Source organism: Notolepis coatsorum, assembly GCF_963971535.1.
Source record: "Notolepis coatsorum genome assembly, chromosome: 2".
Classification (NCBI taxonomy): domain Eukaryota; kingdom Metazoa; phylum Chordata; class Actinopteri; order Aulopiformes; family Paralepididae; genus Notolepis; species Notolepis coatsorum.
The window spans coordinates 148870929-148896901 of NC_140166.1; the positions used below are offsets into that span (position 1 = coordinate 148870929).

The 25973-nt window shown below is 43.6% G+C and overlaps 1 protein-coding gene across 1 annotated transcript in view; it reads left to right on the plus strand.

The window, feature by feature from the left end:
- Positions 1–5863: 5863 nt before the first annotated feature.
- Positions 5864–25973, plus strand: part of ivns1abpa (influenza virus NS1A binding protein a) — a 48670-nt gene continuing 28560 nt past the window's right edge. The window contains exons 1-3 of the mRNA XM_084309283.1: positions 5864–6114; positions 24337–24650; positions 25309–25444. Coding sequence (XP_084165409.1) covers positions 25334–25444 — 111 coding nt within the window. The 5' untranslated portion in view covers positions 5864–6114; positions 24337–24650; positions 25309–25333. The remainder of the gene's footprint in view (positions 6115–24336; positions 24651–25308; positions 25445–25973) is intronic.

The window sequence follows — 25973 nt, forward strand, 5'->3', positions numbered from 1 at the left end:
CGTCACCATCATGTTAGCCAGAGAGTAGTGGAGTAGAAAGTGAAGTATAAATACCTTGATTTTTTTTTTACTTAGGTACAGTACTTGAGTACAAGTATTTAATTACTTCCCCCCCCCCCCCCCCCCCCCCCTCTCTGGCCTAGACCCATTAAGTTGGTAAGGTTACATCAGCACACAGACCGTTTTGTCTTTTGACCAAGCCGCTTTGCGCCGCCGGGAACAACACAGCACTGTGTCTGTGTAGTAGGATTGCATTTAAAGGGATATTTCGCTTTAGTAGAACTTAAAATCACTTAAAAATCTGCAGTCGTACCTCTCATCTGAAGTCATCTACAAGTAAGTTAGCTACCACTGGTGTCCCTGTTGTCTGCTGTCAACACCACCGTTCCTCCCAGGTGCCAGGCTCCTCGTTTACTTTCATTCTTTTTGAGGACCAAGTCTAAATATTTTTGCCACTAATGTTGCCGTTTCCAAATTCAAAGTAGGTATAGGAACTATTTCTCACTCGAGGTGTAGTTTGACCAACTCAACTTCTCACAGAATGTTCATAATCTTTCTTCCAGCAAGGCAGCGGGTAACCATGGTAACTACTCCCCAAATATTATGTGCAAGGCAAAGATACACACACTCAAACCTACAACAAATTGACCGGATCTGCTTTTATTTAAAAAAAAAAACACACATCAAATGCTAAAGCAAACATGTGCATTTGACTTCAGAATTGTCTGTTTTAAGGCGGCTGGGTGGCGCAGCGGACATTGCGCTTGTCACCAACGCAAGAGACACCGGGTTCGAATCCGGCTGTCGGTGTTGCCTCCGGCTTGGGCCGGCCGTCATACTAACTCAATTGGCAGAGTTAGCGGGTGGGAAGTCGAAGGGTGGTAGTCTGGTCATTGTGAACAGCGACTCCTACAGGTCGGTTGGGGCGCCTGCACAGCAAAGTCAGGAAAATGGCGGGGGCAGTGTGAGCCTCCTACACGTTACTCTTCGCCAAATGAGAGTCCGCGCTGGCAGGTGAAAAGATGTGACAGGCTGCCTCCACATGTATCGGAGGGGACATGTGATGCAAGGCTTCTATCCTCCCTACAACCGGCCAGTGGGGGGCATATGCGAGCAACGATCAGGACAGGGGAGGGAGAATTGGCACGAGAGGTAAATTGGGATGGGGAGGGGGAAAAAATCACAGAAAAAGGAGGAGAAAAAGTAGATAAAAAAAAGAATCGCCTGTTTTATTGAAGCCTGCACAGCTTTAGTTTGTTTGCAATTCACAAGTATGATTGATATTTAGACACAGGCCCCAAAATGAATGAAAGTGAATAGTGGAACCGCAGTGGTGGTCATAATAGAGGTAAGACTGCTGAAACTCGACAAGTGAAATTCCCCTTTAAAACCCTTTCACTGCCGCACTACCAAAACGGTTAACCCTTTCACTGTGACAATACACAGAAGGTTAACCCTTTCACTGCCACGCGACAGCCGGTTAACCCTTTCACTGCCACACTACAGAAGGTTAACCCTTTACTATCACACTACCGACGGTTACCCGGTACAGTAAATGTCCTAACCCAATAATACACGAGACCCTCTTCTTGGGACCAAGTAAGGTTTTGTCGATAATCCAATGTACAGTTACTCTTTTTGTATCACAAACAGTACTGTATTTGCACATCTGGTATGTCATAAATGTATAGATGTAGCAGTACTGTCTATCTGTATGTCGTGTATGTCATATGATGAATTGAAAATGGGGGACCCTTAAACAAGACAAACGTCTTTCTCTGGTCTGCATCCCCTTAACGATAGTAGAGTTGATTACATCCAGGCTCACATGCGCACTAGACAAGGTACAATGCTGGCTAAACAGCACCTGTCTCCTACTTAATGCGAAAAAGACTGTGTGCATGTTCTTTAGCAAGCGTCCAGAAACCATAAAGCGGTCCAATGTGTTCCTGAGGAAGGAGGGAAGGAAGGAAGAACTAGAACTTGTTTCCCACTTCAAATTCCTTGGGGTCATCTTGGACTCAAACCTGACACACATAAAGAAAGTGAGGAACACCATCAACTTCAACATTTCCAACTTCAAACAAATACGGCCCTCCCTAACACTTGAAGCCGCAAAGACATACCTACACTGTATGGTCTTCTCTCACATTGAATATTGCCTTCTAAACTGGTCATTTACTGGGGCCACAGCCATGAAACCCATAGAACAACTTTACAACAGAGCATTGAAGGTATATGACAGGAAACAGTACTCATACCACCACTGTAAAATCCTGGATAAGCATCAAATTTTAAATTTTGAAAACCTCAGACGTTATAAAAGTTCCTGCTTTGTATATAAATGCCTGCACAGATTAGCCCCTCCCCCTCTCAAGGAGTTTATCCACGAGAAAAGGAACACTGGATTAGCCACTAGATCAAACACCAGAGGGGATTGTGAGGTCCATTTTAGAAAGACCGCCTTCAGCAAAAATTGTCTATCGATAAAGGGAAGTGGAACATGGAACAGCCTTCCGGTCCCCTTAAGGGAATGTCCCACCCTGTCCACCTTTAAGGGCCAACTCAGGAAATGGCTGTTAGACAGCCAAATATGCACTCATTAGGGATGTTAGTGATGTTGTACTGACTGAATGTCATGTTAGTGTGGTCATGTCAGTGATGTCAGTTTTTATGAATGAACGTTGTATGGTCCGTTTTGTGTCCTTATCATGCTGTGATGTTATGCATACACATGTAAATGATGTTCATTAATTTGCATTGTCCTTAATAAACAAATCTTAAAAATCTTAATCTTAACAATTGTGTGTATTGAGCCGTACTGTATTGTACCCATTCTGCAATCTGTTAAATAAAGTTTTCATTCATTCATTCATTCATTCATTCATTCACCCTGATGTTTTGATTGATTGATTGAAAACTTTATTAACAGATTGCAGAATGGGTACAATACAGTACAGCTCAATACACACAATTGTTAAGGGGATGCAGACCAGAGAAAGACTTTCGTCTTGTTTACATCAGGGTCCCCCATTTTCAATTCATCAGGACATATATGACATACATGACATACAGATAGTCAGTACTGCTACATCTATACATTTATGACATACCAGATTTGCAAATACAGTACTGTTTGTGATACAGAAGGAGTCAAGAAAAGGGAGTATATACATTTGACGTAGAAACTGTACATTGGAGGAGGTTGGGTGGGGGGGGTTGGGTACATTGGGATATTGACAACCATACTGGGTAATTTACATTGGAGGTGGTTGGGGGGGGGGGGCACACTGTATAAACAAGTAAAACTGTACATTGAGGGGGGGGGGGGGGGAGACACTGTACAAACAAACAAAATTGTACATTGGACTATTGACAAAACCATACTAGGTAAATGACTGTACATTGGAGGGGGTTGGGTTAGGATATTTACAGGGGCCAGTGTTGAATTGCAGTCTCCCGTAGGTGTCCCTTGAGAGAGGTTTTGAAAGTGGGTAGTGATCCACATTCCTTTACAGCTTTGGGTAGGGCGTTCCACATTGATGTGGCATAATTGCGAAACGTGTTTAGTCCCTTATTTGAGCCGAATCTGGGTTTAACATGATTTGTGGAGCTCCCTCTGGTGTTGTGATCGTGGTATTCACTAACCTTTGGGAAGTATTTTGACATGTACATGGGTACCTTGGTCGTGTAGTGTATCTTGTAGACCAGGCCCATTGCAAGTTGCTGTACTCTGTCGTCTACTCTAAGCCATCCTAGGTTGTCAAAGTGGGCAGGGGTGAGGTGGGTTCTAGGAGTAAGGTCAAGCAGTAGTCTGACCAGTTTGTTTTGAGATGTTTGTAATTTTGTTTTTACCGCCTTTGAGGTGCTTTGGTACCATGAGGTGCAAGCATAGTCGTAGTACCCCTGAATGAGTGCTCCTGCCAGAGTCTTCAGGGTATTCTTGTTTACCAGAGAGGATATCCGGTACAAGAATCGAGTTCGTTGGTTGACTTTTTTTATTACATTGGATGCCATTTTGTCACAGGAGAGATTAGCCTCTAGGATGGAACCCAGGTAGGTAATTTCATCTTTCCTTGTGACAATATTGTCACCCACTGTAACTGAGAAGCCGTCGGTCTTGCTGAGTTTGTTATTTGAACCGAAGAGAATGGACTCTGTTTTGCCCATGTGTAATGATAGTTTGTTATCAGCGAGCCATATGCAGATTCTGCCTAGTTCCGAGCTGAGGATTTTTTCAACCTGTAACTTGTTCTTGTCAGAGACCAGCAGGGCTGAGTCGTCCGCAAACAGGAACGAGTTGCAGTCACAAGCTGACGACATGTCATTTGCATAAATTAGGAACAGTAGCGGTCCTAGTATGCTTCCTTGTGGAACACCACAGCTCACTGTGAGGGGGGGGATAGGGTACCGTTTACCTCCACCATCTGTTCCCTCCCCTCAAGGTAGGATTGCATCCAGCTCACTGATAGACTATCAAAACCAATTGCTTTTAGCTTGTCAATCAGAATGGAGTGATTGACCGTGTCAAAGGCCTTTTGTAGGTCCAGCATGACCATGCCGCAGTATTTGCCCGCGTCCACCTCTTGTTTGATGTGGTCATTCAAATAGAGAAGGCATGTGTCAGTGGAGTGGGATGTTCTGAAGCCAGATTGGAATTCGTAGATTAGATTTTTTTCCGCTAGGTACTTTTCGACCTGTTCGTAGACTATTTTTTCCATGACTTTCGAGATGGAGGTGAGAATAGAAACAGGGCGGTAGTTGCCTGGGTCTAATTTGCTGCCCTTTTTGTGCAGAGGGGTCACCCTCGCAATTTTGAAGTCCTTGGGGACGTGTCCCTGTTTTATGGAGAGGTTTATTATGTGTGTGATGATTGGGGTGATGGCGGCTGCTGAGTCTCTGAGGAATTTGGAGGGGATGTTGTCATGGCCAGTGGCCTTGTTAGGTTGGAGGGCGCTCAGTTTATTGAGTACCTCATCTGTTGTTACCATTTCCAGCTTGAAGTCGTCCTTGCGGACCCCTAGGTTTTTGTAAGCTACTATGTGTTCTACCCCATAAAGCCCTGAGTGGGAGGGTAGTTTGTTTACCAGTGTTGTGGCTATGTTTGTGAAGAAAATGTTTAAGTAATTGGCTACATCCAGCTTGTCTGTGATGAGCGTGTTGTCCGTTTTTATGTTTATGTTTGAGAATCTGGTTTTAAGTTTTTTACTGCATCCTAGTTGATTATTGAGTAATTTCCAAAGTTCACGTGGTTTGTTTTTGTTTTCCTCAGTTTTGTCATTGATGAAATTCTTTTTTGCAGTTTTGATCATGGAGTTTACGTCGTTTCTTAGTCTGTTTCTTTCTAGTTTGAGTTCAGTCACGTGGGCTTGGAGTTCACTGCTCGTGCTTTTAGTAAGCTTTGACTGACTTTTACGAAACTCAGAGCATTTTTTGTCTCTGGTTTTCATAGCGGCCAGTATTTCGGAGTGCATCCACGGCTCAGCGCGATTTTTTACCCTGGTGGTTCTTAGGGGGGCCATGTCGTTTAGTATTGTTGAGAATTTGGTTTTGAAACCAAGCCATGTTTCTTCAACCAGTGTAAACAAGACGAAAGTCTTTCTCTGGTCTGCATCCCCTTAACAATTGTGTGTATTGAGCCGTACTGTATTGTACCCATTCTGCAATCTGTTAATAAAGTTTTCAATCAATCAATCAATCAATCAATCAATCAGTGTGTGATAGTAAAGGGTTAACCTTCGGTAGTGTGGCAGTGAAAGGGTTAAGCGCGGCCCCCTCCCCCTCCACGACGTAACCGGTGACGCACCGCTCCAGCTCCTCATTGAAAGCTCTTCTCTCTCCTCCTCCTCCTGCCAGACAGTCAGTCACAGTCACTGCAAGCAAGTCCAGTCCGGAGTGGGGGAAAGCAAGAAAGAAAGACACGCGTTTCTCAGAGAAAGAAGAGAGAGGAAGAAGAAGAGAGGAAGAGGGACCCGTTAACCGTATCGATCCGTGCCAACAACAGTGTCGTCGTGTGTGTCCACTGCGTCGCATTTTTTGCCGTGCCCCGCCACCACCAAAAACCAACTGAATCGCATTAAAATGTCTAATATCGTCTGTTGTAAAACGCCTCAGGTACGTAAGATGCTTTTATAAAACATATAATATATATATTTATATATATATAAGGGGGAAAGTGATTGAGATGATGGTGGAGAAGAGGCGGTCATCATTATGTATTTCACAGCAGGCAACAACGGGCTGCCCAGGCTTGACCTTCGTGGTGTCTGACTGCATTGTTGTTTGGTATAATATATATTCGAGGCATGTTCCAGTGTAAACGCCTCTTGTGTTACTACATGCTATATACAGTCAGGAGGACATGGATGCGAAGAGAAGAGCTAGAAGAAAGGTCTAGATTCTAGAAGAAGTGCTGCTGGTGGCGCGCAATGTCACCCGCCGGATTAACCCTTTCACTGCCACCAGTGCCACACGAGTCACACGACAGAAGGTTAAAGGAAAGCTCCCAACATTTTGGGAAATTAGCTTATTTGCCATTTACCCTGGAGTTAGACAAGAAGATGCATACCTTTTTTTCTTCTTCTCTGTGCATGCAGTAGGAGTAGGAAGACACGCACCGTTAGCCTAGCTTAGCGTCAGTCACTGGAAGTAGGTTCCTCCATTAGCCTAGTTCCAAACGTCTTCCTACTCCTACTGCATGCACGGAGAAGAAAAAGGTATGCATCTTCTTGTCTAACTCCAGGGTAGATGGCAAATTTCCCAAAATGTTGGGAGTTTTCCTTTTAACATGGATGCTGATGGTGGACAAACTCCAACATTACAGTGACACTAACGCTAGCTAGGCTAGCTACTGATTATATCATTTGAATAACTCGACCAAGCTGCACTTGCGTGGTCTGTGTGGGTTTATAGCTTCTACTCCTTCTTTTCTCGCCAAATGCGCCGCAAGGTCATAATTGTTGGGCTTTTTTTGGATATAACGCGTGAAGTGCAGACAAGTCCCCGTGTTTTAGCTTAACAGGCTAACTCCCTGCTACTATGTCCTCCTGCGTATTCATACTGTTGCTTATTCCCTGCGTGGTTCTTCTTTGTTTCTCTGTTCATTTGTTTTGCTCATGTGTGTCACGGCGTCGTTGGGTTCTTCTTGAAAAGCGCTTTATACATAAACATTATTACTAGTAGCTTCCTGAATCCTGATGTAGCGCGCGCCCCCTCTTTCAGGACGCGGGCAGTTTGCGCCAACAGGCTACTAGCTCCATGTAGCGGCACCAGTTCTTTCCGTTTCAGCTCAGCGTGCTGCCGCGGCATGGCGGCGTACTAGTCGAGCCATTGTCTGGTGTAGAAGTCAGGTTTTAATCACAGGCGAAAGTATTCAGGCAGCCGGTTCTCGTCCCCGTGGCTTTAGTTTCTACCGCTAGAGACTGTACCGTCCGTCGGCTGGAGGCCGAGCTGCTTGTAACGACGGGGACCGTCTTCGTGGAGGCGCCTCCATTACTTAATTTACATTGAGTCATTTATTTTTAGATGGACGCTTTTATCCAAAGCGACTCTGTTCCACGTTCTGTACGTCGACAGGTGAATGAATGAATACAAATTTTATTTAACAGATTGCAGAATGGATACAATACAGTACGGCTCAATACATACAATTGTTAATGGGATGCAGACCTGAGAAAGACGTTTGTCTTGTTTCCATCAGGGTCCCCCATTTTCAATTCATATAGGTCGGCAGGATACAGGTCCAACTCTTGAGTGCATAGTAGTAGTAAAGACGGACGGGTTATTATTTAGGACTATTATTTATTAAGATAATAGAAGACGGTATTTTTTTTTTTTTTTTTTTGGGGGATATTGATTAAAGAAGTGTCAGGTTTTCGGCTGTCCTCCTCCTACTGGTGGGAAGTTGGTTCCACCCTCCTCTCCTCCACCAGGCGTGGTGCCCTCCTCAGTCTGGGTGGGTTGTTGGCACAGCCTGGCATTTAGGGACACGCTGTCCTTTTGCAGCTGTGTGTGTTTGGTACATTGAATCAACCGTGCGACAACAAATACGGCGTATTGAAATAATATGACTCTCCAATTATGCATTGTTTTGCACATCTGCGCAGTCCGCGGCATTATCGATCGTGCGTTGTATTGATTGTCTAGAGTTGGAGGAGGAGGATGGGGGGGAGCGTTTGGCCTAGATACAATGTTGACATGGCACGGTGGTGGTTTTTTTAGGCGAGGGTGTAAATTGTAATTGTATCTCACCGCAGACTTGCCGTTCAACGACACCCGGCTTAACTGTTAAACCACGGGCGGCATTTGACCCACTGTCGGGTTTACACGCTGGGAAATCCGGCTGCCAAGGACCATGCGTTATCCTCAAATGCCCCTTGTTCCCCGGATAATAAATACCTGGTTATTACTGAACCTGGAAAAGGACCCTGCTTGGTCAAAATGCGTCTCGGTTGTTGTCTAATATAAAAGTACAATGGCCGTATTGTATGTAGTGCCTTTACAAAACGGGGCCATCTTATCGCATTTCCAGTTAACTCATAGGAATGTAATATCCGCTTTTGTAGGCGCTTTTATTTCTTTGGTATTACTGTCTGACCATAACTGCTCATTGGTTGCATAGTGATGTTTTTTTCTTCTTTCAAAATGCCGCCAATTTATCAGTTCAACGGTCCCTTTTCACCATAAATAATAGACTAGTTAACATAATGCGGGAGTTCTAGACAAGACAAAGATGGATAAGTTCACATGCTGTAATACTAGGATCAGTTTTTTTGGGGGGGTCACGGTTTATGTGTTTAAGACACTCAACCCTGATTTTTATTTTATTATTTCTAGTGAATGTTGTTTGTCATCTCCCAGCTCTGTGACCACATCCCTGTTGGGGAAAAAAAAGAGCTTCACGTGTCCATACATCTTCCCACCACTAGGGGGGTCCTGGCTGCTCTTGATTGTCCAGCGTGTACCCAGCACCTTTTGTACTTGACCATTCAAATGGAAATGTACAGTTGGAGAACATTCAAAACTCCTCTGTGACAAAGTACTAGTGAACGGCCTCTCGCTCGTCCTTTCTCTCTTTTGTCCCTCCCCCCTCTTCTCCTCCTCCATTCCCCTCTTTCTATGTTGCCTGATTGGAGGTCCATCTGTCTGCGATCCACACACCTCGACATCTCTGACTTTCTGTCGAGGCTACATCTCGATACACATGTGTGGTCAGTTGTGTTTCATCACCGGCTCAATCTGGCTCCTCGTTCCTTCCTCATTCTCGTCGTGGCTTCCGCCGCTTGTCCCGTGACCACGCTACAGTGTGATTTGGCGGTGCTTAGTTAGTTATGCACCAAGTGTACTACTACCAAAGCAGGCTTAAGTCTGAGCCTCCCGCCTCCACTGCTGTTTGATGTACAACTCTGTGTTAAGGCCTCTGCATGCTACAGCAAATTCAAAGCAACTTCGACACAACATCGACAAAGCAACGGTGTTGCAGACACTCTACCTTTATGCTTCTGCAAAATCAACGCGCAGCCTATGTAACATTGTACCCCGTATGTAGCTAGGTTCCCTAGATAGATGACGCTTCCCTTCTCAACCAACCCATTGATAAAAGCAGAAAAATAAGTATAATTTTTACTTCCGGGCGGGGGGTTTCAAAATAAAAGAGCGAGTCTAAAAGCACCGTAAATACGTTTATTTTTTACAATATCTAACGTTACACGAACCTAAACTAATCTAAAGTTAGTTTAGGTTCGTGTTAACTTTGGATAATGTACAAAATAAACGTATTTCCGGTGATTTTAGACGTCGCTCTTTTATTTTGAAAACCCCCGACCGGAAGTGTTATAGTGTCTGTTGCTAGCAGCTTGACTTTCTGTGCTTTTCGAGCTAACGTTACCGTAACATCATTAGTTTCCAATGGAGAGGACCTCGGCTCACATGCAGCTCAAACTACCTATTGGAATAAATTACTTGATTGATGTTTAACTTGTCCCTGTGTGTGTCCAGTCATTTCGACTAGCAAACGTTGTATTTAACGTTACCTCATTGTATTTACTTGGTTAGCTAATGTAGCTAATGTGGATAGCATTTTGAATAGACCCAATGCTAGCTGGCTGGCTACATCTTTATTTACTAAATTATGGAGGCTTTTTAATCGTCAAGGTAAGAGGATTTGTCATGATCAACTGAAGGCGTATGCTATGGAACAATATGTGCTTTGGTTTTCAGAAAAAGGCGAGCTATGTGACGCTGATTATTTAGCGTCAACGCTGGCTTCAACAATGGAGGATATTATTCTCTGCGGGACTAATATTATTCTATGACAGCCCCGCCCCCATTCGCTAACCAACCAATCACTGCTACGCAATATCAACGCAACGGTTGTTCAGATTAGATTCTGGGGACATGTACGCAACGTCCAAGCAACACAGTCTACAAGACCCTCTAAAACAACCGCGCTGAAATCGCGCCGATGTTGTGTTGCAGTTGCTTTGAAGTTGCTGTAGCATGTAGAGGCCTTTAGACAGGAGTGTTGTTTCCACAGAGCTATTCTCTTTCCCGGCCGTGGGACTAATTCACAATCTGAAAAGGAAAGGAAACATCTGTTTTTTTTAATTGGTCAGCTATTTAAGAGCAGACAGACAAGGATTTGGATGTGCAATCATTGTGTGCACACTTTCTCCAGTTGCCATAGATACAACTCAATCTGTGTGTTTATTGAATGTGATTGTGCATTCTGATCCTGTTAAGCGATTGAGTTGTCTAAATAGGCTCTTTTTAAATGCAGACTTTACTCTCAACAACGCCCCTCTATCCTCAGGCTGTGATGGTATGTATCCACCATCTATTGGAGAATCCACTTCGGGATAGAGCTGTCCCCGAAGCCTGTTTTTGTGATTCTAACATTCGCCATTTTTTTTAACTAGTTCGAACCATGGTTTTTAATCGTGCGGAAATTTGCTCCTACATACTTTCTGGTTCAGTACAGTCTAGTCTTGACTTTAGGCACATAGTGCGCATATAAGGCAGCACATATTGCTGCGGTTATTAAGAGTAGTACCTTACTGGTCACGGGAGGCTTCAATAACTTAGATGGTAATCCATTTGTTGAAACAACATATTTTTGGCCGACGGCTCCTGCTATCTTAACGTTAGCCAGCTAAAGGGCTGCGCTCGGCATAGCTTAATTAACGTGCATAACATACCTGTGTAGGGCTGGGCGATATGGCCTAAATATGATATCACGATATTTTCTGACCTTTCGGCGATACACGATACGCATCACAATGTTTTTCTTTTTTTCCCCAAACAATTCATTATGAGGCTTACCAAGACAGTATTTGAGTTTGCAAGCTAACATTAAAGACAAAATAAAATACCCATGCATTTAGCATTTTTATATTATATATTAGATTTAGATTATTGGATTATTAGATTATATATTGCATATATTTAGCAATGAGATATTATATAATTTAGATATGAAATATGATGAATCGAAAATGGGGGACCCTGATGTAAACAAGACGAAAGTCTTTCGCTGGTCTGCATCCCCTTAACAATTGTATGTATTGAGCTGTACTGTACCCATTCTGCAATATGTTAATAAAGTTTTAAATCAATCAATCAATCAATCAATAAATAGGATTTTAGCATTTTTATGAAACTACTGTATATTTGTATGTCTCTAAATGTTTTGATGAATTGAAAATGGAGGACCCTTATGTAAAAAAGCCGAAAGTCTTTTTCTGGTCTTCATCCTCCAGTCAGTCCACTGTTGTTGTATTGAGCTGTACTGTATTGTACCCATTCTGCAATCGTTAATAACGTTCATTCGTTCAATCATTCAGCCGGCAAAAGAATAATTTTGATTGACAGTCGAGTCTGCCAATTACGTCACACTGCTTGTACCCGCCCTGCTGTTCTTAGCACCAATCGGCAAGCAGCGCTATTATTTTTTTACTTCCTGAATGCCCTCCTTGATTTTAACGAGAGCTCAGCTCAACGACAACAACAGCTCACCGCAGCCGACGAGTGATTACTAGCGCACCGCAGCATGACAACGAGGCATAATGATTTTACTGCAACAAATGTTATAATAAAAGCCTTTCCATACATCTGTCTGATTGAAAACTTTATTAACAGACCGCAGAATGGGCACGCACAACTCGGCACGGACTGAGATATGAACAGTAACGCTTGCTATCTATGTCGTCATTGGACGTTGCTATGTTTGGGTAAATACGCTGATGTGTAACTATATAACGTGTAACTATATAATGTTGATGCCACAAAACGAATGCCTTTGTTAATCATACGTACTAACTTTGATGCAGTAGTGTGTGTGTGGGAGCGGCGTTGTTCAAAAGTTTGAACGGGGTGGACCAGATTGACGCGACACAATCCTCTTGGGCAAAACATCACGATATCCACGATACGTTAAAAAAGTGTATCGTTAATGAACTGTACCCGATATTTATATAATATCGTCGCCCAGCCCTATACCTGTGTAACGTTAAGTAACTTGTGGTCCGCTGGGAAAGTTCAGCATCACTGCATACACTTGGTTTAATCCAAACGTGACGTCCAGTCGGAAAAGTTGTATTATGAAATGAGACGAGTGAGTCACTCAACTCGCTCTTTTTTGCATGCTTGATTCATTTCCTGATAATGTATGATGGTGAGGTGACTCCTCCTCATCGACTAGACTGTGTTGTTGTGTCTGTGTCCGCACGTGACTTTCGAATTATTGTAAACGCAACATGGTACTGTGATATTCTGATTCATTTTCGTGTCAAATAAATAAAAAATGAAATTTTTATAAAAAAAAGCGGAGGTTCGAACCCATTAATTAAAGGGACATGTACTATAAATGTCATTTTTCAGTCTCTAGCATTGTATTATAGTAATAGAGTTAGTATCAATGTGTTTTAGTCTCTAAATACCATATTGGCGGATTGCTCTGATTCAGCTCAGATAATTTCCTGCTCCAGTAAATTAGTCCATCCTGATTTGAAGGCCTGAGTCACGTCATTCAGGCTCTGGGTAGAAGACAGTGATGTGATTGGCTCTGTGGTTGTAGCTAATGCCCGCCCACTTCCTCATACTGCAAGGCAGATTGAAACCCGACACCTCTGCATACTCTGGAGGGAGAGAGAGAGAGGGAGGGAGCACTTGGGGAGGGAACAGGAATTGTGTAAAGTTGCCCAAATAGTGCTAGGAATAGCAGTACATGTCCCCTTTAAGATTTAAATGCCAACGCAACGAACGAAGGTCGGAACGTTCGGGCTCAGCCCTACTTCGAGATTATTTAATTTATTTTCCAACCCCTGTTTTCTGACGAATTAATGAATATATATATATACAGGCAGTCAGCCGGCGTGCCTCTCCCATCTATCCACACGTCCGCCACCATGCTGCTGATGCAGTTAAAAGTCAAACCTACAGGGTTATTGAATTTACGTTCAACTCCTGACCCTGTTCTCACAGTCACTGCTGTCTGAGGAGCAGCTGTCTGTTAAATGAACTGTCTTGCGTGCCGTTCTCTGCTCTAGACCCCATCTTCAAAGGTTAAGTGTGTTGGGAGAGGAGTGGGAGGGGAGGTTAGTAGTCTCAGGCTCTCAGCCACCTATAGGCACAGATAAATCTCCCAAATTAATAATTGTGCCCGTTTCCCCCCAAATGCATAATCATCTTGCCCGTTATCTTGGAAATTAGTTTTCAGTTCCCAATCTCCTCTTCTTGGAAATCTATCTTTATTTTTTTTACGAGATCTAACTTTGTTCTCGAATTCACCTTGAACGGGGCCAAGTGATTCCACGGAACGCCGATAACGGTGTCAAGAATGTCTTATCAGTTACGGAGGATTATTACTTAATCAGAACCGGAGATTAATTAGGCAACGTAAGAGTTGGGAAGGAATCGAGCTAGATGGGAGGAGGGAAGAAGGAGGTGCTCTGGTGGAGATCATTGGGGTCGGGGGGTAACTTGGCTGGAGAGGCAGGGGGGGAGGAGAGGGGGAGAGAGAGAGAGGGGGGGGGGGGGGGGGGGGTTGGAGTAGAGCAACGCAGACGCCCTGGAGGAGGGGTCTGTCAGCCGAGCGCTCGTTAGGAGCCCCCCCACGCCAGATGTTGCGTAACACGCTTAAAGAAACTGGGTCAATTTCCCCACATTTCCACGTGCGCAGGGTGGGTTGCAGCTCATCTCCGTGCCCGCTCTGACTGCCTGTACATCCTGTACCCTCCTGCCGTACAATGAGAGCCTTTCTTCTCCCAGTGGCGCACTCGTGCATGCCCATGTAGAACGCCCCCACACACACTTCTCCCGATCCACACTTGGCGCTCTGTCTGCTGTTCTCACACCTGTGGCCAAAACAACTACACGCCGCGTAGTCATTGAACATGCATGTACACACACGCGTGCAGCGCTTTGGAGGCGGGAGAGACGCTCCCAACTTTGAATGTTCTTTCTTTTCCCTCACTTGTACTTGGCGTCTCCCCCCGCCTCTCTCTCTCTCTCTCTCTCTCTCTCTGGAGTCATGTGGCAATGCTGTTCTTTTCCACAGCGAATGCAATGAATTTTTCATCGTTCCTCTTTTTATTCATTCTCCTCCTCCCCCTGGTATCCACCCCTTACTCTGAACATTTTGTCCTCTGTGGTGTTGTTGTTGTTGTGTAAAGAGTTTCATCTGATGAAAGGGTTTCATTCAGTGAAACGGAATCTCGGACAGAGGGATCTAATTTATGATCATCTACAGTTTAAAAAACAAATGGCACAGACAAAGTGGGTACTTTCAGTTTAGGAGAGGGTGCAAAGGCGTGTCTTGGTAGTTAGTGATCTGCTTTTTGCAGGTGTCCTGCGGGAGTGATTTATTGTATCAGGGTCGCCTGGCGTTCCCCCCCCCCCCCCCACGTCACTGTGCTTGACCGGAAGCGGGGGCAGTCGAGGTTAGGTGTCGGGTCGATGCGTGCCGCTCGCGGTATAAAGTTGTTCCTTTTTTCAGAAGAGTCTCCTGTAGGGTTTTAAATTAGAAATTCGAATGTTGTTGTTTTGAGCCGGCTGGCACACACGCTTTTCAGAACGTTTTTTTTTTAACGGCTGAAGGCAAGATGTCCCCGGGGGAATGCAGTACAGCGCGATCTTTCACATGTGGCCTTGTGGTTCAGAAGAATGTGTGTGTGCTCCTTTCCTCCCATGCCGTCCCACTTGTTGATTGTCGAGAGAGAGAGAGAGGACGTCTGTCATTATTTCCAACGGCAGACAAAAGGACCGACTGTCCGGCTTCTCTCCTCCTCTCTGGAGTCAGTCTACACTGTCTAGAGGATGACCGACAGCTCCCATTACCACACGCTTACTTACTATCACCTGTACAAGCTGTGACTGGGACCGAAACAAGCCCCAGATTAAGGTCACCCCCGCTGCTCTAGAGACCCTCCCACCATCGATCATGGTTCATTTCCTCTCTGTCCCTGCCTAGTGCTTACCTTATGTAACTGGGCCAGGGTTGTCAAGCCTGTTAAAAGCAGCTTTGTGTGTGTCTCCTTCCACCACCAGTCCACCTGCTGTAGTCCCAGCTACTTAGGATTAGCTAGTAGGCAGGGCTCACTGGTTCCAGCCGGCCATACCGGACCAGGCTCTGCATACTATGCAGTAGTTGGCATTATATATATATGCAGGCCCACCTTTTCCGCTTGGCATACTCTACCACAGACATATACTCTATATGAATATCTGTCTTCAAAGTTTGTTGGTTTGTTGATTTAATCAACAAATCTGACATGTTTTAGTTTCACTTTATATATTTCATTTTATTTTGTTATAATGCAGAAGGGCCTCATTTTAATTTATTTATATATTGGTGCTTACCAGATATGTGCTCATTAGCATTTTTTTATTCAGCATGTGAGGAGGAAAAAAACATGAAAATCAACTAAGGTCGCTTTCACATAGAGTTTTGGAGGACTCGGTGCGGTTCTGGGGGTGAAGTTGCAACATTGTTGCATTCTTCATTTGGTTCACCTGCTTTCACACAGGTTTCTGTGAGGCGGACCGAGACCTTCTGAACAATGTCACGCGGTCGAAAAGGGCGCTTGTCTATTGGACAGTGGAAATGTGTGTGTGGCTGCGATCCTGTGTGTGCGCGCGTGTGTGTCCGTGTGTGTACTGCGGAGCCCAGATCAGCGGAGCCGAGTTTTGACATGGCATTGATCCATTGTTCTATTGAAGCACATTACCACCATCCTCTCGCTAAACAACTTGTAGACCACGGTGTTTTTATGAGTGCCCACAAGTAGCTGTTTTAATAATATAATAAGACGCGCGCCTCGGTAATAATAATAAGCTGCGTTTTTTTCTTCCTTCTTCCCAAGATGCACAGACATAGATAGATAGATAGATAGAGAGATTAGATGCAGTGTGCTTGTTTTGCAGTGAGTGCTGCGAGCAGTGGTAATAATAATCACTTCCTATATTTGGTTCGCGTTTGGTCCGCTGAAGCCGAACCGAGACCTACGTTTTCAGGCGGACCAGAGTTCGCCTGCTTGGTCCGCGGACCGAGTTCGACGCGCATTCACACAGACCCGAAAAACCGGACTATCGAATTCTGGTCCGAAAGTCCGGACCAAACAGCCCCTGTGTGAAAGCGACCTAAGTCTTTGTCGACTAAGAACCAAAAGGGATACAGGCAGCCCTGGTGATGTCTGAGCATAGTCGGCAGCGGTGCCGTCGCTTCCTGCCCCGACCACATATTTTCCTGGGCCATATATTGTACATCGCTCGCCCTATTAACCAAATGGCCGCTTTGACGTATGGTATGAGAAATAATAAAACGCAAAAGCACTGTCGGCAGTTGGTATGTAACGCCGACTCCATCAGCCCTTATTGTCAGCAGTTGGTATGTAACGTTGTGTAAAGCCTACTCCATCAGCCCCTTATTGTCGGCAGTTAGTATGTAACGTTGTGTAAAGCCGACTCCATCAGCCCCTTATTGTCAGCAGTTGGTATGTAACGTTGTGTAAAGCCGACTCCATCAGCCCCTTATTGTCAGCAGTTGGTATGTAACGTTGTGTAAAGCCGACTCCATCAGCCCCTTATTGTCAGCAGTTGGTATGTAACGTTGTGTAAAGCCGACTCCATCAGCCCCTTATTGTCAGCAGTTAGTATGTAACGTTAGGGCTGGGCGATATGGCCTAAATATGATATCACGATATTTTCTGACCTTTCGGCGATACACGATACGCATCACGATGTTTTTCTTTTTTTCCCCAAAATTCATTATGAGGCTTACCAAGACAGTATTTGAGTTTGCAAGCTAACATTAAAGACAAAATAAAATACCCATGCATTTAGCATTTTTATATTATATATTAGATTTAGATTATTGGATTATTAGATTATATATTGCATATATTTAGCAATGAGATATTATATGATTTAGATATGAAATATGATGAATTGAAAATGGGGGACCCTGATGTAAACAAGACGAAAGTCTTTCTCTGGTCTGCATCCTCCAGTCCGCTGTTGACTGTTGTTGTATTGAGCTGTACTGTATTGTTTGTACCCCTGCTGCAATCTTTTAATAACGTTCTCATTCATTCAGTCGGCAAACAGAATCATTTTGATTGACAGTCGCGTCTGCCAATTACGTCACATCGCTTGCACCCGCCCTGCTGTTCTTAGCACCAATCGGAAAGCGCGTATTAATTTTTTACTTCCGCCGTTGGAGAGCTCAATGACAATAACAATGGCAGCTCGCCGCGGCCGACGTTTAGCTTTTAGCTCCGCAGAAGGACTAAACGACTGGAGGCATAATGATTTTATTGCAACGGATGTTATAATAAAAGCCTTTCCATACATCTGTCTGATTGAAAACTTTATTAACAGACCGCAGAATGGGCACAACTGAGTCAGCACGGGCTGAGATATGAACGAGCTTGCTATATCTAGGTCGACCTCGGTCGGCACTATGTAAATACGCTGATGTTATTGAAAGTGTAACTATATAGAGACCTCTGAACAGGTCCTGCATTATTATTATTATAACGTTAATGCCACAAAACGAATGCCTTTGTTATCATAAGTAGTCACTTTTGATGCAGTAGTGTGTGTGTGGGGCGGCGCTGTTCAAAAGTGTCAACGTGTGGACCAGATTGACGCGACACAAGCCTCTTGGGCAAAACATCACGATATCCACGATACGTTTAAAAAGTGTATCGTTAATGAACTGTACCCGATATTTATATAATATCGTCATATCGCCCAGCCCTATGTAACGTTGTGTAAAGCCGACTCCATCAGCCCCTTATTGTCAGTGACAGGCTGCTGCGGCGCTGAGTGATGTCTTTCAATAGTAACGACATGTTTCACCAGGCGTTTATAGAATATACTTCAAGTCAAAGTGTTCCTTTGTTAATCCTCTCGGGGAAATTCTGGTCAGTCGGTCTGCGCCGCGGTAATCTTAGTTGACACACTGTCGGGTGGTGAGGTCACTGAACACTAGGGGTGTAAAGGTACATGTATCCGTACCGAACCGTTTGTGTGTTAACCACTAACTACCGCCCACTGGGGGCTGTTTTTTTCACAATCTAATATAATTGTTATAATTGATTAATTCATTAAAGCATTGGGCGCCACCCTTCTCAACTGCCATGACACGGGTTCGCACAAGGTCCTTGAAAGTGCTTAAAGTGCTTGATTTTTGACAAAAGGCCTGGAATTCCTTAAACGGCCCATTTAACAAGGTGCTTAAAAAGTCCTTTGAAGTTTAAATCAACCATTGAAAGTTGTTCATCCATGATACAAATTTTCAAGAAATTACACTTTTCCATTAAAAAAAGAGTAACTAATTGTCGGAAATTGATTTTAAGCCATACCTTCACATTTGTACCTGTGAATCAATACCGGTACCCAACGGTACCTTTTTTGTACTTTAGTCTCTAAAAATTTAATCTACCTACCTCAGTTGTAAAAAAAAAAGAAAAAAAAAAATTAAAAAATCCAAACTTCAAATAACCACACTTTCTACCGTTTTCGGCTTGCCATTGCTTTGTTGAATAAAGTCAAATCCTAGGTAAGCGTATATTGTGAATGTTTTTTACAGTACCGAAATGTGGCACCGACGGATCTCACGTGAATCGATACTCTGTAGTACCGGCGTGATTCGGTAGGTACCTTAATACCTAATTCGGTACCCATCCCTAATAAATATTGGATCAGATTTCGGCATTTAAAAGAAAAATAGTGCTTGGAAAAGTACTTTAAGTCATTGGATTTCATTTAGCAATGTCTGTGGGAACCCTGCATTACACCACTCTCTCTGTACCTAGCGTTTTTAGGAGTGCTAATTTACGAAGACCCACTCTGTCTAGATAACCTTGTGTGCTCTTTTTTATATACACGTACACTTAGTTTGTAGTACCACCGAGATTGTATGCAAGATGTGTAGTCAAACGTGATCCATTGAGCAACGGGTGGCTTTATTATTGGCACGATACTCTGCTACAGGAAATACAGGCTTTGTCACTAATGAGCACTGGTGCCATAACCTCTGCTGGGTGTTGTCGTGCACACATGCATACTCTGCTGCTTAATTGTCTTTCTGTGTGTGACGGTATCTGGAGTGACATTGCGTACTGACTAGTGTAATAAAACTCATAGCTCTTAAACTTTGATTAATTCATATTTTTAATCCTATGTTAGATCACTGGTGCTGGCCATATATATCCCTAAATAAGAATTGTGTGTGTATACCTTGTAAAGAAAATCTTGTAGATTTGTATACATGTTTTTCATATGGGCATGGGTAGGCCTTCCCGCATGGTCTTTTGATGCAGTTCCAGGCTTCAGCAGGCAGCTGTTGTCTCGCTCTCTCTCCTCCCCTCTTTCCTTCCCTCACCATGTGGCCAGAGTGATAAAACTGTTGGAATTTCAGTGATTCATTAGCAGGGGGTCACCAGTCTGTGTGACCCCCCCCCATGGCCTAGCTTGCCTTGGGAAATTGTCAGCCTATTGAGAGGCTGGTTGACTTTGAGTGATCTGGCGTGCTAACACAGCGTTTAGCTGTGGCCTTGTTTCACTCTTTGTGTGAGAATGTCAAAGATCACCTGTAGTGTTTGAAATGTAGTGGGTGTAATTGTGTGTGCTAGCTTGTGTTGCTTGAGGCTAAGTGGGTATAGTTACCCGTTTAATTCCACCTATTGGGTATCAGGCAGGTCTGGGTCTCGAAATTCAATACAATACTATGCAATGGAACAAAACCGACATCAACACAATTTGCCACCGAGCGGAGAGTTTAGTCTCACAAAAAGATCGCTGATTTGTTAAACTTGTTAGCTTAGGTGCTAATGTGCTAGCGTTTTAGCATGGCTATCGTACATAGCGTGATCAATATAACTCGCTATTGATTGTTTCTACTAACGGTAATGCTAGTAGAATAGACACAACGTGAGGTAATCACCATCCATTTTAAACCGGTTATTACCTAATGCTAACGTTAGCAGAGAGACGTGAGAGGTAACGTTAAAGCTTGTTGTTAGCCTAATGCTAACGTTAACATTAGCTGATAGACACGAGAGCCTAGGTAACATTAAAGCTTGTAGAATAGACTCAATGAGAGGTAACGTTAGCGTTAGCAGAATAGACACGAGAGTTTGGTTAATGTTGTTATTGATTGAAAACTGTTTTACTCTGGCTTGCTCCAAGCCCCCACGGACATAGCTATGCTGGAGCTCTCATGCTGTACACCAGCGGCCCCGCCTCCCCACACGGAGACCAACTGAGTACTTAGTACCTGCAGTGGAAAAGGAACGAAGTACCAGGTACCTAAAGCGAGTAGGGTAGAGTCGAGTAGGTACCATGCAGTGGAAAAGAGGCATAATACAGCAATGGATTATGGGTAAATGCAACGTTAAAGCAGTGCCAATGTAAGACTGACTTTACATTAAACTAATGACAATAATATAGTATAAAGTAGGGTATTATTTGGACTAAAGAATGGTGTTGTCTCACCCTACTCGCATGTTGAGGGAGAGCACCATATATTATACACTGAGAAACCACGGCTGAGAGTGAGCTCTCCGGGAACAACCCCACTTTGCCCGACAGTTTTTCAGCAACAGTCTTCCGGTCTGACTTCCTGTGCTAATGTTCTAATCTACACTGATGCCACCTGTCGTCACGGAGGGGTATTGCAGCCATTTTGTATAAATAAATAAAAAACTGGAAAAATACGTGAAAATGGCGGGAGAGAAGGTTGAAATACATGAGAATCCCGGGAAAAACGGGAGGGTTAACACGACAGGTATGGAACCAATCCAAAATGTAACGAAGCCTCTGAGTGGCTCATACAGCTGCACATCAAATCCCAGATATCTGTATTGGTGGGCGATTCTTGCTCAAATGTGAATCACGATTTTTCTCTAAGAATTGAGATCACGATTCTCTCACGATTCTTATTTTTTTCAATAAAATCATTTAAAAAGTAAAAATATTTTTTTCATAACTTAGAAATGAGATTGCATAGGTCTATGACAGCGGTTCCCAAACTTTTTTGACCGTGCACCCCCTATCACCTCCCGACCTAGCTGACGCACCCCCCAATGGGTTTCTGTTAGACATTTTTTTTGCTGGTCTCCGTGCACAGATTACATTTTTTATTTTATCTCTTCCCACTGCGACTATGGATAGGGAATTTCTTTATTTAATTAAAATGTTCACGACAACATGGATGCATGTACTCTGCCAGCATGTTTAATATCCATAATACTAAAGGTTTCACTAAGATTTTTCTGAAATTTTATTGTAAAAAAAAAAAAAAATCATTTACCATTAGCCTTTTCATGTCACGCACCACCTAGAGGGCACTCGCGCACCACAGTTTGGGAACCACTAGTCTATGAGATCGTGATTTATTTTTTTCGATTAATTGCCCAGCCCTAATTGCCATTGATACCCAGCCCTAATCGGCACACAAGTTAATAGTTAATAATGGTGGGTGGGGCTTAGAGGAAATAATTGGGGGTACAAGAAAGTACAACCGTGTGTAATGCCACATTACCCTCAATGTGGAAAAAACATTCAAATCTCCTGTGACTTGTGGTGCACGATATATCCGTCAATATGGTCCTTTTTTTACACATCGGTATCAGGCTGATATCGTTTATTTTTTAATTTAGACATGTTTTGGTCTTGTTTAAAAAAAAATTATCCACTTTTTTCATTTTCTATTTTTCTCCCATCCCAATTTCATATCGCCAATTATTTTCCCTTCAATTCTCCCCTCCTATCTTGAACGTTGCTAGACTAAGCCTGTCGCATCTTTTCACCAGACAGCACGGTCTCTCAGTGGCGAGGAGTAACGCGTGGGAGGCTCACGCTGCCCCCGATACTTCCTGACTGCTGTACAGGCGTCACCCAACCGACCTGTAGGGGGCGCTGTCCACAACGTCCAATCCCCACCCATCAACTTTCCACCTGCTACCTCTGCCAATTGAGATAGTATGACGACTGGCCCAAGCCGCAGGCAATGCTGACTCCGGGAGTCGAGACCGCAGCCTCTTGCATTGGTGATGAGCGCAATCTCCGCTACGCCACCCAGCCGCCAAATATCAGTAATTTCTGAAAATAAATTACAAAAGTAAAAAAATTTAATGTGTTTTGGAAAATAGCTCTTTATTGGATTATCATTATGTTTTCTATACAGAGATATCGACATCGGTAAATATTGGTATCGGCCAGAACAGCAATATTAATATCGGTATCTGCCACAATTTTCACATCGGTGCATCACACAACCTGTGACAATTTGTTCTCCTCGTGCCTCGTCCTTTTAGAGGCGTTCCCTCAACCACTGCTGCTTAGTAAGCCACGCCCACCATGCACTCTCCCTCCCTCCCATCCAATGGCAATCGACCAATAAACCCGTCCGTCCGTCCGTCCGTCCGTCCTACCATGTTAGTTGGGAGATGCGAGCTGCAGATGGGGGTGGAGCCAGCATGCGAGTCATGTCCTAACAGTTTGAGATCCAGAGGGGCTCGTCCCGTGGGGGCGGAGCGGTGGGGGATTAGGCCATCCCGTCTGGGACTGCCGGGGCAGGTCTGGAGCCCTGGAGGACCAGAGGAGGGGCTCTGGGACACCTAGCCAGCCAGTGAGCTAGCAACAGTACAATTCACCATGAATAATACAGGGTCTTAAAGTCACAGTGAATACTTACTATATATTGTTCTAGATCCACTGCCTCCGCTCCTATAGTCGGGGAGGATGGTTGAACGTGACCACCAGGCCCAGGCTCTACACGCTGAAGAAGTTCCGTTTATTTGGATCCCCATTAGTCGATGCAAAGGGCACCTGCGGTCCGACTTAGAAACAAAACATACAAACAAACAACATATACAAAGTATAAGTTCAAGGAAAACCAAACAAGTCCAGATAAATAGAAACGAGTAATAATTCTATTCAGATGGAACTAGATGGATGTGAACATAAGCACACAAATAATGAAGTAATTGCAAATTCCCACAAAGCAAAACTAGGCACCTAATGAAAGAATAGTTTTCTCCTAATTGGTACTGTATCAAGTTTTTTTGTTAATTTAGCAAGTCTATGTTGGCAGTAGATATGTTATGGCAAGTTGTTCCAATGTGGCTCTGTACATTTGTTTTTAGAAGATTGGTTTACTTCTTGGTAGTGGAAATGATGTCTGCTAGATCTTATGTTTACGAATATCTTTTCCATGTACCAACTGGTTTGCTAAGGTGACTGAGTTAATTATGTTTCTGATTTTATATTCTATATATAATATACACACAAAATGGCTAATCCAAAGTATATACGTTTCTCCACATAAAACCATGAGAGGCTAGAGTTGCATTAACCCTTTCACTGCCACACTACCAAAACAGTTAACCCTTTCACGGAGACCATACAGAAGGTTAACCCTTTCACTGCTGCATGACAGCAGGTTACCCCTTTCACCACCACACTACAGACGGTTAACCCTTTACTATCACACTACAGACGGTTAACCCTTTACTTTCACACTACAGACGGTTAACCGTCTGTAGTGTGATAGTAAAGGGTTAACCTGTAGTGTGGCAGTGAAAGGGTTGAGGCATTTTTAGAATGTGTGGGAGGAGGAGAGGGAAGGAAGGATGGGCCAATACATAAGTGAGGCTATTTTGGTGCCTTGAGACCATGTGTCCAGGCTGCCGAGTGGGGTCCTTCTGACTCCGAGCACCACAGCAGGTGCCGAGAGAACTGTTCACACTCTCATGGACTCTACTTTTGTGCACGTCTTGACAAGAGACCCTAAACTAATGTGATCTCTCTCTCTCTGTGTCTCTCTTCCAGGTTATAATGTACGACCAACACAGAAAAAGTTCGACTCTATAGCCAACGGGATCCCGAGGACTTGATTACAGTCGCTTCAAGCCTGATAGTTTGTCGGTGCGGCTGCTCCCCTCCCCCCCTCTGCTCACGCCCGTCTGGTCGACTGGCATTGCTTCTGACGACACGCCCCCACCACCACCACCCTCGCCGACCAACCGACTCCTCTCCTGTGGTGAAGAAGACTCGTGTTGTGGTCTGTCTGCTTCCTCCCCTCTTCTCTTCTCTACTCCACCGTCACCGCTAGAGCTTCCTCAGGACTGACGTCATTCTCTTAGGTAAGGCCTCCTTTACTAATGCATGGGGACAGATTATACACTCACTCGTCATGCATATGTTACAAGGCAGCACCTAATCTTAATCCCCGGTGTGGTCATGAATTAGTAAAGCAGATCTGCTGGGAACAATGGTTTAGTGCTGAAAGCATGTCTCGATGAGCGGGGATGACTGGGAATACTGGATAATAATGTATTCCCATATATATACATACACTTAAAAAAATATTCTTTAGTGAGTGGATGGATTTGTTTGTTTGAGGATTCAGTCCCAGTTTTGGTTGGAGCATCATTAGTAATTCTTAAGTGTGTGTGTATGTATGTGTGTATATATATATTTATTTTTTTTCTTGCTGAAAAGTGTTAGTAGAACCCATGTAATAAAGTATCTTTATCTTTGAAATAAAGTGTGTGTATATATATATATATATTGGAGAGCGTGTATATTAGAGAGTATATATTAAGACGAGCCCATGATACATCTTATGTCCCAACTCGTAGTTTTAAGAAGTGTTCATTTCAAGCATTGACCCAATTCTTGTTTGTGGTTTTGAGGGAAAACTGATTTAAAAATCATAGTATCACTTAAAATTTTTGCTGCCGAATGAATATATAGGAGCGGCACCGGAGTCGTGTTGACGTGTTCTCTTCCCCTCTCCAGGCTTCGCATCCAAAATTCAACAAAGATGATTCCCAACGGCTATTTGATCTTCGAGGACGAGAGTTTCTTGGATTCCACCGTGGCGAAGATGAACGCCCTGAGAAAGAGCGGACAGTTCTGTGATGTTAGACTGCAGGTATGAGTCAATAATGATAATAATCAACTTCTATTTGTATAGCGTTCATACAAGAATTGCAGCTCAAAGTGCTTCACAGCAGTAAAACAAGCACAAAATTGTCGATCAAGAGTAATGCATACATTTCAGACACAAAATGTGTATAAACTGAGCATAAAATGGATGGCAGCAAAACGGACAACAGTAAGGCATAGAACATTAAATACGTTTTTCATATTAGGATCTAACATCTTAATAGGCCTCTTGGTTTGCGGTTTGGGCATTTAGATTTAGAGCTGTCAGAGCCATAGGTCTTTCTCATATACTCCACCTTTCCCCCGTTCCAAGGTACAGAACAACGGCAATAAGTGTCCCCTTAAAGTATACACACACACAAACGCATTGTGCCGTCTAACTTTGAAGGCAAATAAATATGTGAATATTCTATTAAAAAAAGATTTGGTGTATTAAATAAACAAGATGATGTAGCTTGAAGGGCTTCTGTGATCCTCAGCTTCTCACTAAACAAATAAGTGAATTTTTTTTCATT